This window comes from Epinephelus lanceolatus, chromosome 13 (genome assembly GCF_041903045.1).
Source record: "Epinephelus lanceolatus isolate andai-2023 chromosome 13, ASM4190304v1, whole genome shotgun sequence".
In the NCBI taxonomy this organism is placed as follows: Eukaryota; Metazoa; Chordata; class Actinopteri; order Perciformes; family Serranidae; genus Epinephelus; species Epinephelus lanceolatus.
The window spans coordinates 24,499,432-24,513,923 of record NC_135746.1 but is presented as its reverse complement, the minus strand read 5'-3'; the positions used below and the strand labels follow the sequence as shown (position 1 = coordinate 24,513,923).

The 14,492-nt window shown below is 40.4% G+C and overlaps 1 protein-coding gene across 1 annotated transcript in view; it reads right to left on the bottom strand.

Annotated features, from left to right (window-relative positions):
• Window positions 1–14,492, bottom strand: part of lama2 (laminin, alpha 2) — a 332,854-nt gene that overhangs the window by 211,753 nt on the left and 106,609 nt on the right. Inside the window, exons 8-11 of the mRNA XM_078173904.1 lie at window positions 5,567–5,684; window positions 2,007–2,185; window positions 1,813–1,912; window positions 1,301–1,358 (exon numbers count right to left, since the gene is read on the bottom strand). Coding sequence (XP_078030030.1) covers window positions 1,301–1,358; window positions 1,813–1,912; window positions 2,007–2,185; window positions 5,567–5,684 — 455 coding nt within the window. The remainder of the gene's footprint in view (window positions 1–1,300; window positions 1,359–1,812; window positions 1,913–2,006; window positions 2,186–5,566; window positions 5,685–14,492) is intronic.

Below are 14,492 nucleotides of genomic sequence, written 5' to 3'. Positions count from 1 at the left end.
GAGACCCCCAGTCAGCAGTCACAACCTGAATCCAACCAGTGCGAACCCTGGTGCCAGGGGTACAGACAGCCCAACCCCCCACAGGATCTGCAAACTTTCTGTTGCTGATGTCACACAGGTTAGATCTGGCACTGGCACCCAGAGCTAGAGGGGTTTGCGCCGGCCAAATTTGAGCTGCTACAGCCACCGGCCAAAGGTCTGCCTCCCATGCTGCTGCCCGCTATTTTCCAAGGTAAGCAATCCACAGCGGTGGGAAGCGAGGTAGAGGGACCGTGAGGTCATTAGCTAGCTAATTCTTGTCTAATCTGTGGTCTCATTTAAAACAGGGAGAAAGCAGGGCAAGAAAGGGGTGAACAAATGAGGTCTGTGCATCTGTACAATGAAACAGTATTAAATAATATATCAATGTATGGGAAACAATGGGTTATTGTATGAAGCACACTCATATGCCCGTGGTAGTCTGGTGAGAAGGGCTCAGGACAGGGGAGGGGAGAGCTGCATGAAGAGGGTGTAATTTCCAAGTCTGCCATTTGGTTTTGCTTTTTGCCCATTTCCAGATTGCTGCCTATCCCATCTTTAAGAGGTAGAGTGAGCTGAAGCAAAGTCTATTAAAGGTCATTTTAAGAAGTGATTTAAAAGACAATGTCTATGCTGCTGGCCCAATCTGAGGGCAGGTCATTAAAAAAGTTTGGGGGAAAAGTTGTATCAGCTTTTAGATTAGATTAGATTAGATTAGATTACATTAAACCTGAATTAGACCCACAGGGAAGTTGCAGTGAGGGAAAAGATAATACAAACAAGCCATTACAGCAATAAAAGATGATGACAATACAATTTAAGATCAAGCACCTTGTTGACAGATTTACAGGTTGAGACAGAAAGCTCTTCTTGTTGTTGTTTGTATATCTTTTGATTCCCTGGTTGTGATTTAACCTCAAGTTTGGAAAAACAAGACTCCACTTGATGATATCAGGCTGCGTTCAGCGTCCATTAGAGATAAAAGTGTATGAAATATGTTATTAAAGAAATAATTCAAGTTGGAGTCAAGAAAAACAAATCAGAATAGCAAATGAAACAGTATGTCTGGCATTTATACCATGTCCATTTACTCACTGACTTCTTTACAGCGTGTAACTGAGTGTGTGTGTGATAAATACCATCAAAGAGCTTAATGGAAACTTTCTGGTCATTTCCGAGCACTAATTGGAACAGACAACAGCTGAAAGGTTCTGCTCACCTGTCACAATGTGTCTGTCTCTTTTTCTATGTGTGTTTACGCACACGTATGCGTGTCTCTCACCTGTCACATCGGAGACCCCCAAAACCCTCCTTACACCGGCACGACCCCGCTGGCTGATCTGTCAATCAAACACACACACACACAGACACACATTTTTTAAAGGAAAAACAGCGCATGGGAAACAGAATGGGTATCTCTTTGAAGTGGCTGCACTTAAAATAGCTCCTCTTTCTAGACATAAAAACAGTAGAAGTACAAAGAGGAGTAAAATTATCTCTAATATAAATAGATGTTCTGTTCTGTCAGAGACAGTTTTCAATAACAGAGGCTTCTGTGCACGCAGCTGAACTTGTCTAACCCCAACCCCATAGGAAATCAAGCAGGACTGAATCGATGAAATGTTGGAGTTATTGAAGTACCACTTTAAAAATTGATTAAAATGTCTAACGTGTTTGTTTTCACTGAAAACTTCTCTATGTGTGTGTACCATTTCAAACATGGACGATATCCAGAGAGAGCAAGAGTGATACATATGAGGACAGACAGAAAGATTAAAGAGTGTATTTGCATACTGGGCGTAGCCTGGCTTGGATCTGCGACACATGACTGGCTGATTGACCCATGTGAGTCACATGAGCAGGGGACGCAGGGGTTCTCCTCCTCCGCGCTCACCTGGCATCGTGAAGAAAACAATCACTTTCACACATTCAATTAATCATAATAAAGAATGTCAAATGAGGCTCAGGTGCGTGCATATGTGACGTACCCCTGTGGGTCTGTAGAATCCATCAACGCATGACTGACAGTTGATTCCAGCTGTGTTGTCACGGCAGCCAATGCAGACTCCGCCCCCTCTGTTTTGACCTTGGATGTTCAGGCTGAGTGACAGGTCTGCTACTGTCTGATTAAAATAGCACTCCTCTGCCTTACCATGGCAATTACACTCTGAAAACACAAACACACAAAAATTTGGTGCTGTTGCATTGTGTTTGATGGGATTGTTGAGTCCTGCCCCCACCTTCTCCAACGATACTGAGCATGAAGCAAAGACGATCGCCTTTTTAATCCATTTACTTTCTGCTACATAGGAGTTTAGAGAAACATCAAACCTTGTTTTGAAGACAGTACCCTAAGGTTCACACACTGACCATGAGCAGTGTGTTATCTCCATGGTCCAGAAAGGAAAAAAGTGGGTCTTAGCCTGTATTTGCCATTTCCCACAGTGTAGTAGTGAGAGGGGAGCCTAGCATTAGCCCTGTTTCCTACTGACTGTGCTTAACATTTAAAATTCAGAAACAAAAGCAAAGAGTTGTTCTGCAGTGTGACTGTGGATATTATTTAAAAGGTTTTACAGAACAGGGATCTAATCCAGGATGTCTCGGTTTGAATAGAAGATCAATTCAAGGTGCTATGTGTAATGCCTGGCCACATGCTCCAAACTAATCAGGGGCAGCATTTAACTCCAAGTCACGACAGCAGGGCAAAAGCACGCAGAATTCAACCAAACTACTTGCTATGCTCAGTTTTAGCAAGACCATAGTAGCAAGAAAAGAGCCACATCGAAACTTTATATTGACTCCATTTGGAAGGTTTTCTGTGTTCTTATTAGTTGTACTCTCTGTGCTTGGCATGTCTCTTCGTTTCTCAACAGATTTTGGGTTTGGGACCTTGCATTATCTGACCCTGGAAATGTTTGAGACAATGAGTTAAGATCACAGAATTCAACGAGCAACAAACGTTAAGCCTGTAAACTAGCTTAGCCTGGCTATCTACTTTAGCATGGCTATCCTGGCTCGGCTAGCCAGCCGCTGACCTAGCCACATCAGATTTGTATATTTCTACCCCTGGATTGTCTGTCAATTATGGAAGACATAACAAGATCTTTGAACTTTACACCGATCAGCCACAATATTAAAACCACTGACAGGTGAAATGAATAAAATTGATTGTCTCATTACAGGACAATGTTCTTGGATCCTGGCATTCATGTGGGTGCCACCTGACATGTTCCACCCACCCAAAAACCCTTGTGGACCAAATAACCCACTCATGGTAACGGCACTCCCCCATGTCAGTGGCTTCCCCAGCAGGACAATGCACCATGCCACACCAGAAAAAACTGCCAAGGGATGGCCTGAAGAAAGTGTTAAAGAGCTCAAGACACCAACCTGGCTTCCAAATGTCCCACATCCTAAATTTATCAAGCATCTGTGGGACGTGCTGAAACTCCATTACAACCCATAGGACTCAAAGAATCCACCACCAACGCCCTGGTGCTAGACACCGCAGGACATCCCCAGAGGAACTGTGTTCATGCCTCACCAGGTCAGAGCCGAGTCTGATCCAAGGAGGCCCCAGTATGGATCGGGGGTACTTTTGGGTACCAGCACGTCCCATGAATGCTCAATCAGTTTGGGATCTGGTGAATATGGAGGGGAGGTCGATGCCTTTTCATGTTCCTTTGGCCAATCCTGAATTGTTTTTACAGTGTGACATGGTACATTGTCCTGCTGGATGGGCCACTGCCATTGGGGAATGCCGTTGTCTTGAGGGGGTGTATTTGGTCCACATCGGTGTTTGAGTGGGTGGTGCATGCCAAGTGGTTTCCACATGAATGCCAGGACCCAAGGTTTTTCCAGCAGAACACTGAATTGTAACTAGATGATCAATGTTATTCACTTCACCTGCCAGTGATGGTAAGTGTATGTCAGGAGAAATACACCAGTATTGTGGATTTCGGATCTGGGATTGACTAAACTGAGACATATTCTTCGTCGCACCTGGTTTATGAGCTCAGACCTTGACCAAACGTAGCCGGTGAGCCTGCTGGCTAGATTGGCCTGACTGGCTTGGTTTGGTTGCCCCAGCTAACGGCTGTGTTTACCTTGGTAGCAACTGTAATCTTTGTACTTTGCAGACACTGTTTGGTTGGCCATGTACACCTTGTACTGAGCAAGCAAGAGGGGACCAAAGAATGCTTTTCCAATTACGGACAACCAAACTGAGGACATAAAAAGATGGCTGAACTACATTTCAGGAGCTATCACAGGAATTTCAAAATAACAAAAAGTAATACTGGACTTGACTTCTTTGTCCTCTAATGTTTGATTGAGGATAGACTGGGCGCTACATGGTAATAATAACCCACTATTGAGGTACAATTGGTATTAAAAGACAGGACAGGTTGGGGCTAGCTGGTTAGCATGCTAATTTCAATGGATACTGTATATCTGCAACACAACACACACATCTTTGACATAACATCAAACTGTTACCTCTTCACATTCTGTTCAGAGTGTTAGTTCATTATCAAATTCTGGCCATATCTTACACTGTGCACCTTTAATGTGAAGGCCTATAAAATGCCAAAACAAAGCATTTTATAAGGTTTTTGATAGTATGAGAAAGGATTTTACTTCCCTGGAAAGTTATAGTATGATGACTGTGTTCACGGTGCTATGTGGAGCAATAACAGTGGTGGATATCTGTGCAAAAGCCTCTTTTATCTCCAGAACATTTCAGGCCCCGTCTCCAGGTCTGATCTCAGACTTGGAACTGCTGACCTGTAAAGCTGTGTGGTGCTGCTGGGCTTCCTCCTGTGCTGCATTAGGCTGCTTTTTGGACTCTATGGTTCCCCCAAGAGGTTCCCCAAGTGGTCCATCCCTTGCATTAGATTACGTTTTACAACCATTCTGAGCCAGGCTGCATAATGCTGCTGCAAGCACAGGTTGTTCAGTGCTGAGACCCTGTGGGGCTGAATGGGCTGAATCTGTCTTTACTATTGCGCCAGTCAGGACCTGTAACGTCTTGTCACCTAAGTCTTTTTGTGTCAGTGTCAAGGTAGAAGAAGCAGTGATCAAAGAGCCTGTTAGAAGGCGTAGTCTGTGTGAAATAAAATGAAGATTACATGTTGTAACCCTAGTTTTATGATGACAGGTGGGAGCCCTCACCTCATCGCTCTGCTGCTACATAGATGATGAAGGTTAATGGATGCAAAGGTGACTTTTGATGGCTTTATACAGTCTTATATCAAAGATTGGTCTGGACTGGCCAGCAAAAATATTAATTTCCTTGAGCTCCTCCACAGTTCAATGCTATATGTGTTCATATAAACTGTAGGTGTGCTGTAGTAATATTACAGACATGTGGTGAGTGGGTGCATATGCTGCATTAAAATAAATGTGCAGTGGGTACCTAAAGTTCCATAAGATCTCTGAAAGGACATTTTCCAAGTAGTGAAAGTTTTCAGAAGTGATTGCTGGTTTCTGGGTAAGCAGGAATTGTGGGTAGCTGTGTGTAATTTAAGTGTCATTGTGTTTTTCTTACTCTCGCAGACGTGTCGAGTGAGGAAGGTTCCTGCCATCCAGGGCTGCTGGTGGTAACCAGGGCAACAACGATCACAGCTCTCCCCGCATGTGTTGTGTTCACATTCACAGCTAAACTTCTACACACACACAGAGACACAGATTCACACACAAACACACGAAGAAACAGTTTCACAGATTTGTCAATTAAACAGACATGAGCAACTGTTTCAGTAAATGGACTGTCTGCTACCGTAGGCGGAAGCTCATCTCAACGAGATGGCTTAACATGGTAACAATCTGAGTCACCGTCAAATTTGAATTCCAGTGTAGCCACCGTCTGTCAAGTGTCTGGTGAGGGAAAAACATCTAAATTTCAAAATGTCTTGGTCTTGGCTTGACATTGATTCATTCTTATTCTGCGGTTTCAACCACATGCCAGTTCCCTGGATTAGGGGACAAAGTGCAGGTCACAAACCAGCTGTCTTTAACTTTGCAGAATACTCTCTGACATAATTAAAGTACCACAGTTCTCTATTTGTAAAAGTAACCAGGGATGGTTTACATTAGCCGGTGTATGCCGCCTTTTTGCTGGTATCACAAGTAGTTGTCCAGCAGATGAAAATATCAGTGGCCAAAATGTTTGGTGGGAAATATGCCAAATAAAAAAATACATTTTTAGCGTATTAAATAGCTTAATATTGTGTGATCTACTGTATAAGATATGTTGCAAAGAAAAGTTAAATACAAACTTATTCTATGCAGACCAGATTTGGGGATATTAATTACCAACGGATCTGTTTATCCATCGAAACCATACAGAGTGCACCCTGCCTCTACAGAGCATACGCCACATCCTCAGCGGTCAGGGTCTTCCTCTTAGTGTTCTTGATGTAGTTAGGTGACGGCATCATGGATCACATTCTCCAGGAAGACTTTAAAACACACAGCAGGTCTCCTCATAGATCAGACTAAAGATATGCCTGACCCCACAGCGAGCCAGACGGTGGATAGCTGGCTAAGTGATTTCCAGTGGCGCTTGCTGCACTCAATCTTTTTCCTCCTTTGCCTCTTTGACTAAACCTGTGATTAGTCACTTGGTTCAACAGGCTTCTTCTTCATTTAGCTTATTTTCAAGTTGTTTAATCTGAAGTTTGGAGTCTATTTAAAATATATGTCTAGTAGTTTCTGTATAAAGCTGGAATTCGGTAATTGGCCATCAAAAAAAAAAGTCTAGCGTAGACCCTGTCATAAGGTTTAAATGTTTTTTCACTTGTTTTGTCTTTCTGGTTGAGAGTTTGTGGTCTTTTGCCTGAGTAACCACACCTACCAGAGATGTCAGGGTGGCGCTGACCACTCCATGAGTATACTTATCACTGCAGCAAGGTGAGAATTTTAAAGTGGACCTATTATGCTCTTCTTCAAGCTCATACTTCTATTCTGAGTTTCTACTAGAACATGTTTACACGCTTTAATGGTCAAACACAATTTATTTTTCTCTTACTATCTGTGCTGGAACACCTGTGTTTATCCTCTGTCTGAGACTCTGCATTCTAGCGTTTGTCTCTTTAAGTCCACCTCCTGAAAAAGCCCAGTCCGCTCTGATTGGTCAGTGTTTTCAGGTCCTCTGCATCTTGGTGTTTCTGTACTGTCATTGTAGCATGGGGAAATGACTGGAGCACTTTCTACCCTGTATAGATCACTAATAATAGCTTTTAAGCACAACTGACATGTTCAAGCAGGAGTATGATCTGAAATATGGGAGAAATTAACAACACAGGCAACCAAGATTACATGTTTCCCTGACATTAGCATGTAGCTTCAGGTTCTGAACCAAAATCTTTACAACCAAACATGTTCCAGCAGAATTATGATCCAAAATCAGGAAGAAATTCACATCAGCAACCGAGATAACATGATATTAGTACCAGAGCACATGTAGCAGTGTACTTGCAGCCAGGGAATGACAGTAATGGCGTAACTATAGTGGCAATTTCTACCATAAAAAATATCACCAATAAGAGATTCTAAACCAAAATCTTTTTTTTTTTTTTTTTTTTCAATTGATTTTAATTTTCAGAATGCAAAAGGAAACAGAAAAACAAAACAGGACAACAGAAAGAAAGACAAACATACAAACAAACAAACAAACAAACAAACAAGCATGAGAGCACCTGAATCACAAATCATAGCAAAATGGCAGCATCAACAATATACATCACAGGACAAGCATAGCACAAAAGAAAAATTTACTCCATTCCTGTGTTAGGTCACAAGTTTTTAAGGAAAAGGGGGTTGATGAAAAGATACATTCTTAAATTAAAATTACAAAATCAATTGGAATTCATTCTGAGAGTTAATCCACCCCTCTGTAGTAAGTCTGAGATTTCATATGGCAGATGCTCTAAAATTGGTTGCCAGATTTAAAAAAAAAAAAGTATTGTTGATCTGATCTATCTGATGGGAGCTGGACATTACCTGACAGATAACTTAATAAGGAGTGGGGGTGGCAACACCAGGAGTCAATATGGGATTTTTTGGTTTCTAAAAAGTTGTGTATCCAATTATAAATTGTTTGGGCATGGCAAGCCCAGTTATAATAAAGAAGACTTGGTAGGGCTATCCCCCCTCTGTTTATAGGAAGTTGCAGTGTTTTAATTTTCACTCTGGTTTTCCTCCCTTGCCATAAATATCTGGAAATTGACTTTTCTATGTCCTGAATTGCGGTTTTTAATATAGAGAGGGAGCATTTGCATTGGATAAAGAAGCCTCGGTAGTATATTCATCTTTATCAGGCTCGCTCTGCCCAACCAAGATAAGGGTAAATCCATCCATCCGATTTAGATCTATTTTTATTCCTACAATAATATTTGTAAAATTTTGTTTGTAAAGATGGTCGAGATTTGCAGTTATTCTAATTCCAAGGTAGCTAAATCCAGATGATGACCACTTAAAAGGGAAATCAGAAGGCTGGTTAAGATTCCCTAAGGGACAGCTTCGGATTTCTCAAAATTAATTTTGTAGCCTGAGATTTTAGAAAATTCATTTATAATAGAGAGGATTATAGGGATTGAGGATTCAGGATTTCTAACAAAAAGCAGAATGTCGTCTGCGTAAAGCGCAATTCTGTGGTCCACTCCCGCCAATTCAACTCCATTAACTTCTTTATGCCTCCTAATCATTTCTGCTAATGGCTCAAGAGTTAGAGCAAAAAGGAGGGGTGACAAAGGGCACCCTTGGCGCATCCCTCTCTGGAGATAGAATGGGTCTGAGCTACGTCCATTTACAAGTACCTTGGCCATCGGTGTTTTATATAGAATTTTCACCCAATTGATAAAAGTATCCCCCAACTTAAACCTTTTCATTACATCAAATAAATACTCCCATTCAACCCTGTCGAATGCCTTTTCTGCATCTAACGATATGGCAAGAATATTGGTTCTAGTGGTTTGTGAGTACTGGATAACATTCAATAATCGCCACATATTTGTATGGGAGTGCCTATTAGTAATAAATCCTGTTTGGTCATGGTTAATCAAGTTTGGAAGGAATCTCTCCAGCCTGGTGGCAAGTATCTTGGTCAATATTTTACAGTCTACTCCCAGTAGACTGATAGGTCTATAGGAGGAACAGCTCTCAGGAGGTTTGTTCTTTTTCAATATTAGAAATATGTGAGCCATACTGAGGGTGGGAGGAAGACATCCATTAGTGAATGACTCAGAAAACATATTGGTTAAGGGCCCCACTATATAATCTGTAAACTGTTTATAAAATTCTGAACTGAACCCATCTGGTCCTGGTGCTTTCCCCCCTTGTAGGTTTCCAATAGCCTCCCGTACTTCCTGTTCAGATTGGTGAGCATAAAGTTGTCCTTGCATCTTCAGGCAGAGTTGGCAATGCTATTTTGTCGAAAAAACTGTTACTCAATGTAGAGCTGTATTTGCATTCAGATGTGTATAACTTTCCATAAAAATCCTTCATGATTTGGATAATATGTTTTGTTTCAGAGTGTCTCACACCATTTTTGTCTACAAGTGAAGGTATAATATTTTGTTCCTTTCGGCCCTTGACTAAGCGAGCCAATAGCTTTCCTGGTTTGTTGCCATGCTCAAAGAACTTATGTTTTGCCTGGAAAATTGCCTTTTCTGCTTTTTCAGTAAGAAGCTGGTCAAGGGAGGAGCGAGCAGTTTCAAGTTTCTGTCGATTTTTCTTAGTAGATGAGGATTTAAATTCAGTTTCTAGCTTGTTTATTATATCTTCCAATTCAAGCTGTGTCTTAATTTTTTTTTTCCTCTTAGCAGAAGTATATGAAATAATAGTCCCCCTCATAAAAGCCTTGGCAGTTTCCCATAATATAGATAGATACATCAGATGTATCAGCAGATACATCTGGAGTACTGTTTGCAGATAGAAAAATGTCCCACTGTTCTTTAAAATATTTAATAAAGGAAGAGTCACTGAGCAAAATGGGGTTTAGACGCCAATGTCTAGACAAGGGGTCATGATATGGAGGGTCTAATTCTATGCTAACTGAGGAGTGATCAGAAAAGACACATGGATTAATCCTGCATAAGTTAGTATGATCTAAAATAGTTCTTGATACAAATAAGTAATCGATTCTTGAGTAGCAGTTGTGTGGACATGAATAGAATGTAAAATCTCTTTCTTTGAGACTTGTTATTCTCCATGCATCCAGTAATCCTAATTCAGAACACAGTTCTCTTGTTGCCTTTAACATTTTTGTTGGTGCTAATTGTTTGGGAGGATTATAATCCATTGCCATATCAAGGCCACAATTGAAATCTCCCCCCAAGATTGTATAATTGGTGGTTATGGATGAAACATCAGCCAGAAGTCTAGAGTAGAATATTCTGTCATACACATTCGGTGCATAAACAGACCCTATTAACACGTAGTCCCCAAAAAGGAAACCTGCTACTAGAATATATCTTCCATTTGTATCTGATAATATTTTATCAATGGTAAAATTGAGCTTTTTATTAATTAATATTAGTACTCCCCTGCTCTTAGAATTATACGAAGAATAAAATACCTGTCCAACCCATTCCCTCTTAAGTTTTAAATGTTCAGTGTCAGTGAGATGTGTCTCTTGTAACATAGTTATTCCAGTATTGATTTTCTTTAACTCTGATAATATCTTGTGTCTTTTAACTACACTGTTGATTCCCTTAATGTTGAGCGTAGTGATCTTAGTAACACTCATCCTATTCCGTTTTCAACACATTTGGCTTCGCCATCTGAATTTGCAGTAAAGTTATGCCTGAATTTACCAATGAGAAAGGTGCTGTTAGACAAAAAAAAGAGAAAGAAAAAAAAATAATAAAAGAAATAAAAATTCCATCATCACATGAATCAAAATAATTACCTAAAAAACGACTTCCATACAGTGAAATATCATGATCTGTGTTGTAAGTAAATATCCAGCTTGCCATTGGGTTACACTGTGGAAGCATAAGCTGCTGTTGCCTCTAAGTTTTCTCCCCAAAACTCACCCCTACACAGCTCTCCCTCCCACCTGCAATTTGATTCAAAAAATATTTATAAAAAAAACAAAGATATCCAGCTGCTAGTACATGGCAGATTTAATATTAGTCAGTCTACAACCTACTTCCAGGGCTAATCCAAATAAAATAAAATATACCGATTGTTAACAACTGTTACAGGTCAACACAATCCACTAACAGACAAGTGGCCACATGCATACAAAGAAAAACCAAACAATATATATGTATATGTATATACACATAAACACACAGGCCCACACGCATACATACACACATACACATGCGCACATACACACATGCATATACATACACATACGTATACATATGGTAGCGTTGTGGTAGTCTATATATTGCGATCTTTAGTAAAAAATAAATGAATTGTTTGCGTGGTGGTAGGAGCTGAGCTGAAACGCGTCTACCCAGCAGCCATCGCGGCACACAGATCCAAAATCTTAACAATGGGATATGTTCCGGCTAAAATGTGATCAGAAACTGGGGAGAAATTAACAACAAAGGCAACCAAAATGACACGTTTCTGCAGTGCAGGCAGAAACTTGCAGTAGTGTTCCTGGAGCTGATGACCATGTAAAGAATCCTATCACGAGCTGACGTCAGCTTGTTTCTAAAGTTGAATCTGTTGGAAACAGCATTTATAACAATCTGAAGCCTGAAGTTTTTGCTCACAAATTGTTTTTACATACATTAACCTCATTATTTGAACATTTGGCCACATTTAATATGAACAACTGACAATGTAATTTTATAAATATGACAGAAAATAAGAAAAAAATCATAGGAGGTCCCTTTAAACTATGTCAGCTGGCGTAAGGCTACTTTGAAATGTTCAAAATACAAAACAAAACAAAAATTTGGGTTGGTATTAATGTGATAACTACATTGAGATTTCACGCTAAGATGGCTTTTTACTGTGTGATAATACATTTTCAGTGTCATAAACTAAAAGGTTGTTACTGTGGTTGAGGGTGTGTAAATTGTTTCCTTTGTGTCACACCATGTGGCATCAAATCATTCACACGAATGTGAAAATGGAGGTCTGCAAACAGGTAATTACCAACATGCATGACCTATTGAAAGCCTATCAAACAACAATGTATTCACAGGAGAGCCAACTGCAATAAAAGAACTCGGTTCACTTTCCAGATTGTCAGCCGGTAGCAAATGGGTTCACCATTACGCTCCCAGGAGAGAAATAAATTCAAAACTAAACACAGTCAAAGCAGAATGTAGCAGGAAATTTGCCAACTTCGAGGTTCAGTAATTCAATTTAGGACTTTCTGTAAATTGGTTGATGTGAAGAGGGTGCCAGATTTAACTGAGAGGAAAGCGGTACAATAGCGTAGCGAGAGCCAAGTTTGGATTTGTTGGCACAAGTGAGTTTGCCCCTTTTATCTGAGACACAGCGCTACAGCTCTGGCTTCGGGCTGCCTTTGTACTGAGCATGCATCTGAACAAATGTTCTGTAGACGATCATCAACAAATCATCTCGCAGGTCTCCACCTTTTCTGCTTTCTGAACGCCTGCCCAGGACTTAACTGCATGGATGGATGAACTTGTATCAAAGTAGTGGAGCTTAATGTCTTTTGGGAACAGAGGGCTTGAGAAAATCTCTTCAAAATTCACATTTAGGGCCTGATAGATTATATATGACTAATTATGTAGTACCCAAGCAGAAACACGTTTAAAAATACACTATTTTTATTCAGCTGGACCGAATACTATATCCACCCACTGATGACTTTTATCTGAACCCTTAAAAGAATACTCTAACGATTTGGGAGTTATGCCCTTTCTCTATCATTTTCATATTGAGACAACATGATCAATATCTTTTTTGTGTCTGTACGTCCAGTGGCTGGGTCTCAGCGTTTAGCATTGCGCTTATAGGGGGTCAGTACGTCCTGCGCTGTGATCCACGGAGGGATACACCGGTGAGCAGGCACAGGCACAGACGTAGCCTGTAAACAAAACTCAGTTGTTTATTTAGCCTAGCGATATCTCTCCGGACTATAGTACCTGCAGAGCCATAGCTGTTTGAGCCAGAGTATACAGATGAGGAACTCCAGGTGTTGGATGCTTAGTTTGCTTTTACCAAGTGACCTAGCATACCTGTCCCAGAGCCAGCTGCAGCTGTTGCTCACTGGTGTATCCCTCCACGCAGGACGTAAACACACTATAGTTCTGTGTATCAAACTTCTTCTAAAACGACTAAAAAGGACTCGTTTTTTGAATTAATGTTTAAACATGCTTGTTTTAAATGCACATGCAGAAATTCCAGCTTCAGGGTTTCTGTAACGTATATTTGTTCACTTAGGGTAGGGTACTGACCCCCTATAAGCGCAATGCTAACTGCTGAGACCCAGCCACTGGACGTACAGACACAAAAAATATCAATCATGTTGTCTCAATATGAAAATGACAGAGAAAGGGCATAACTCCCAAATCATCGGAGTATTCCTTTAAACACACGTGTTTGCAAACAGTTCTATTTAGAAGTTTTTGGGTTTTTTTTCATTTTAACCACTTTCCACGCAGCTGCTAATTTTAGCATGTCTCTATGGCATGAATCTAAAGTTGTTGAGACTTGAATTGCTGGAGATTGACTAGAAAATTGTCGTGAATTCATGTTTTTCTGTGATCACACAATAACAGCAAACATGTTAAGTCAATAGCATTCAAAAGGGACATAAGAATGACACAAAATTAAATTGAAGCAATGTTCAACGAGATGCATGACAAGCGAGTTTGAAATTTCTTACTGTACTAAAAAATATGCAATTTAAAGGTCCAGTGTGCAGGATTTAGGGGATGTATTAGCAGAAGTTAAATATAATAAGTACATTTTCTTTAGTGTATAATCACTTGAAAATAAGAATTGTTGTGTTTTTGCTACCTTGGAATGAGCTGTTTATGTCTACAAAGGCAGTCCACATTTCTACAGTAACCCTAAACGGACAAATATAACACTAGCTCAAGGGAGAACCATTTACATTTTCGTGTTTTCAGGTCAGCCACCATTGTTAGCAGCCCCTCCGCAACAAGCAGGGCTTAAGAAACACTGTTTTGTTTTTCACATGAAACTGCTTTATTCTGTGTTTTCATTGGTTTAAATTACAGGGTTTGTTTGCTTTGGACAAGAAGAGACCTCTGCGGATAATTTGCCTCCCAGTAAAAACTTCCTAAAAGTCTGCATCTTAAGTTATCAGAGAAAGACGGTAAGTGCACATTAGCAGGTGCTGTGCTAGAGGCCTGCCTCTGATGAGCCAAACAGCTTAGACAAAAACCTGTTTTGTAACATGAAACTGCTTTACTCAGTGTTTTTACCAGTTTTAATCATCTGATCCGGTTATTTTCGAGAGGAAGTGACCTCTGTGGATAATTCAGCCCATGGTATGAACCTCCTGT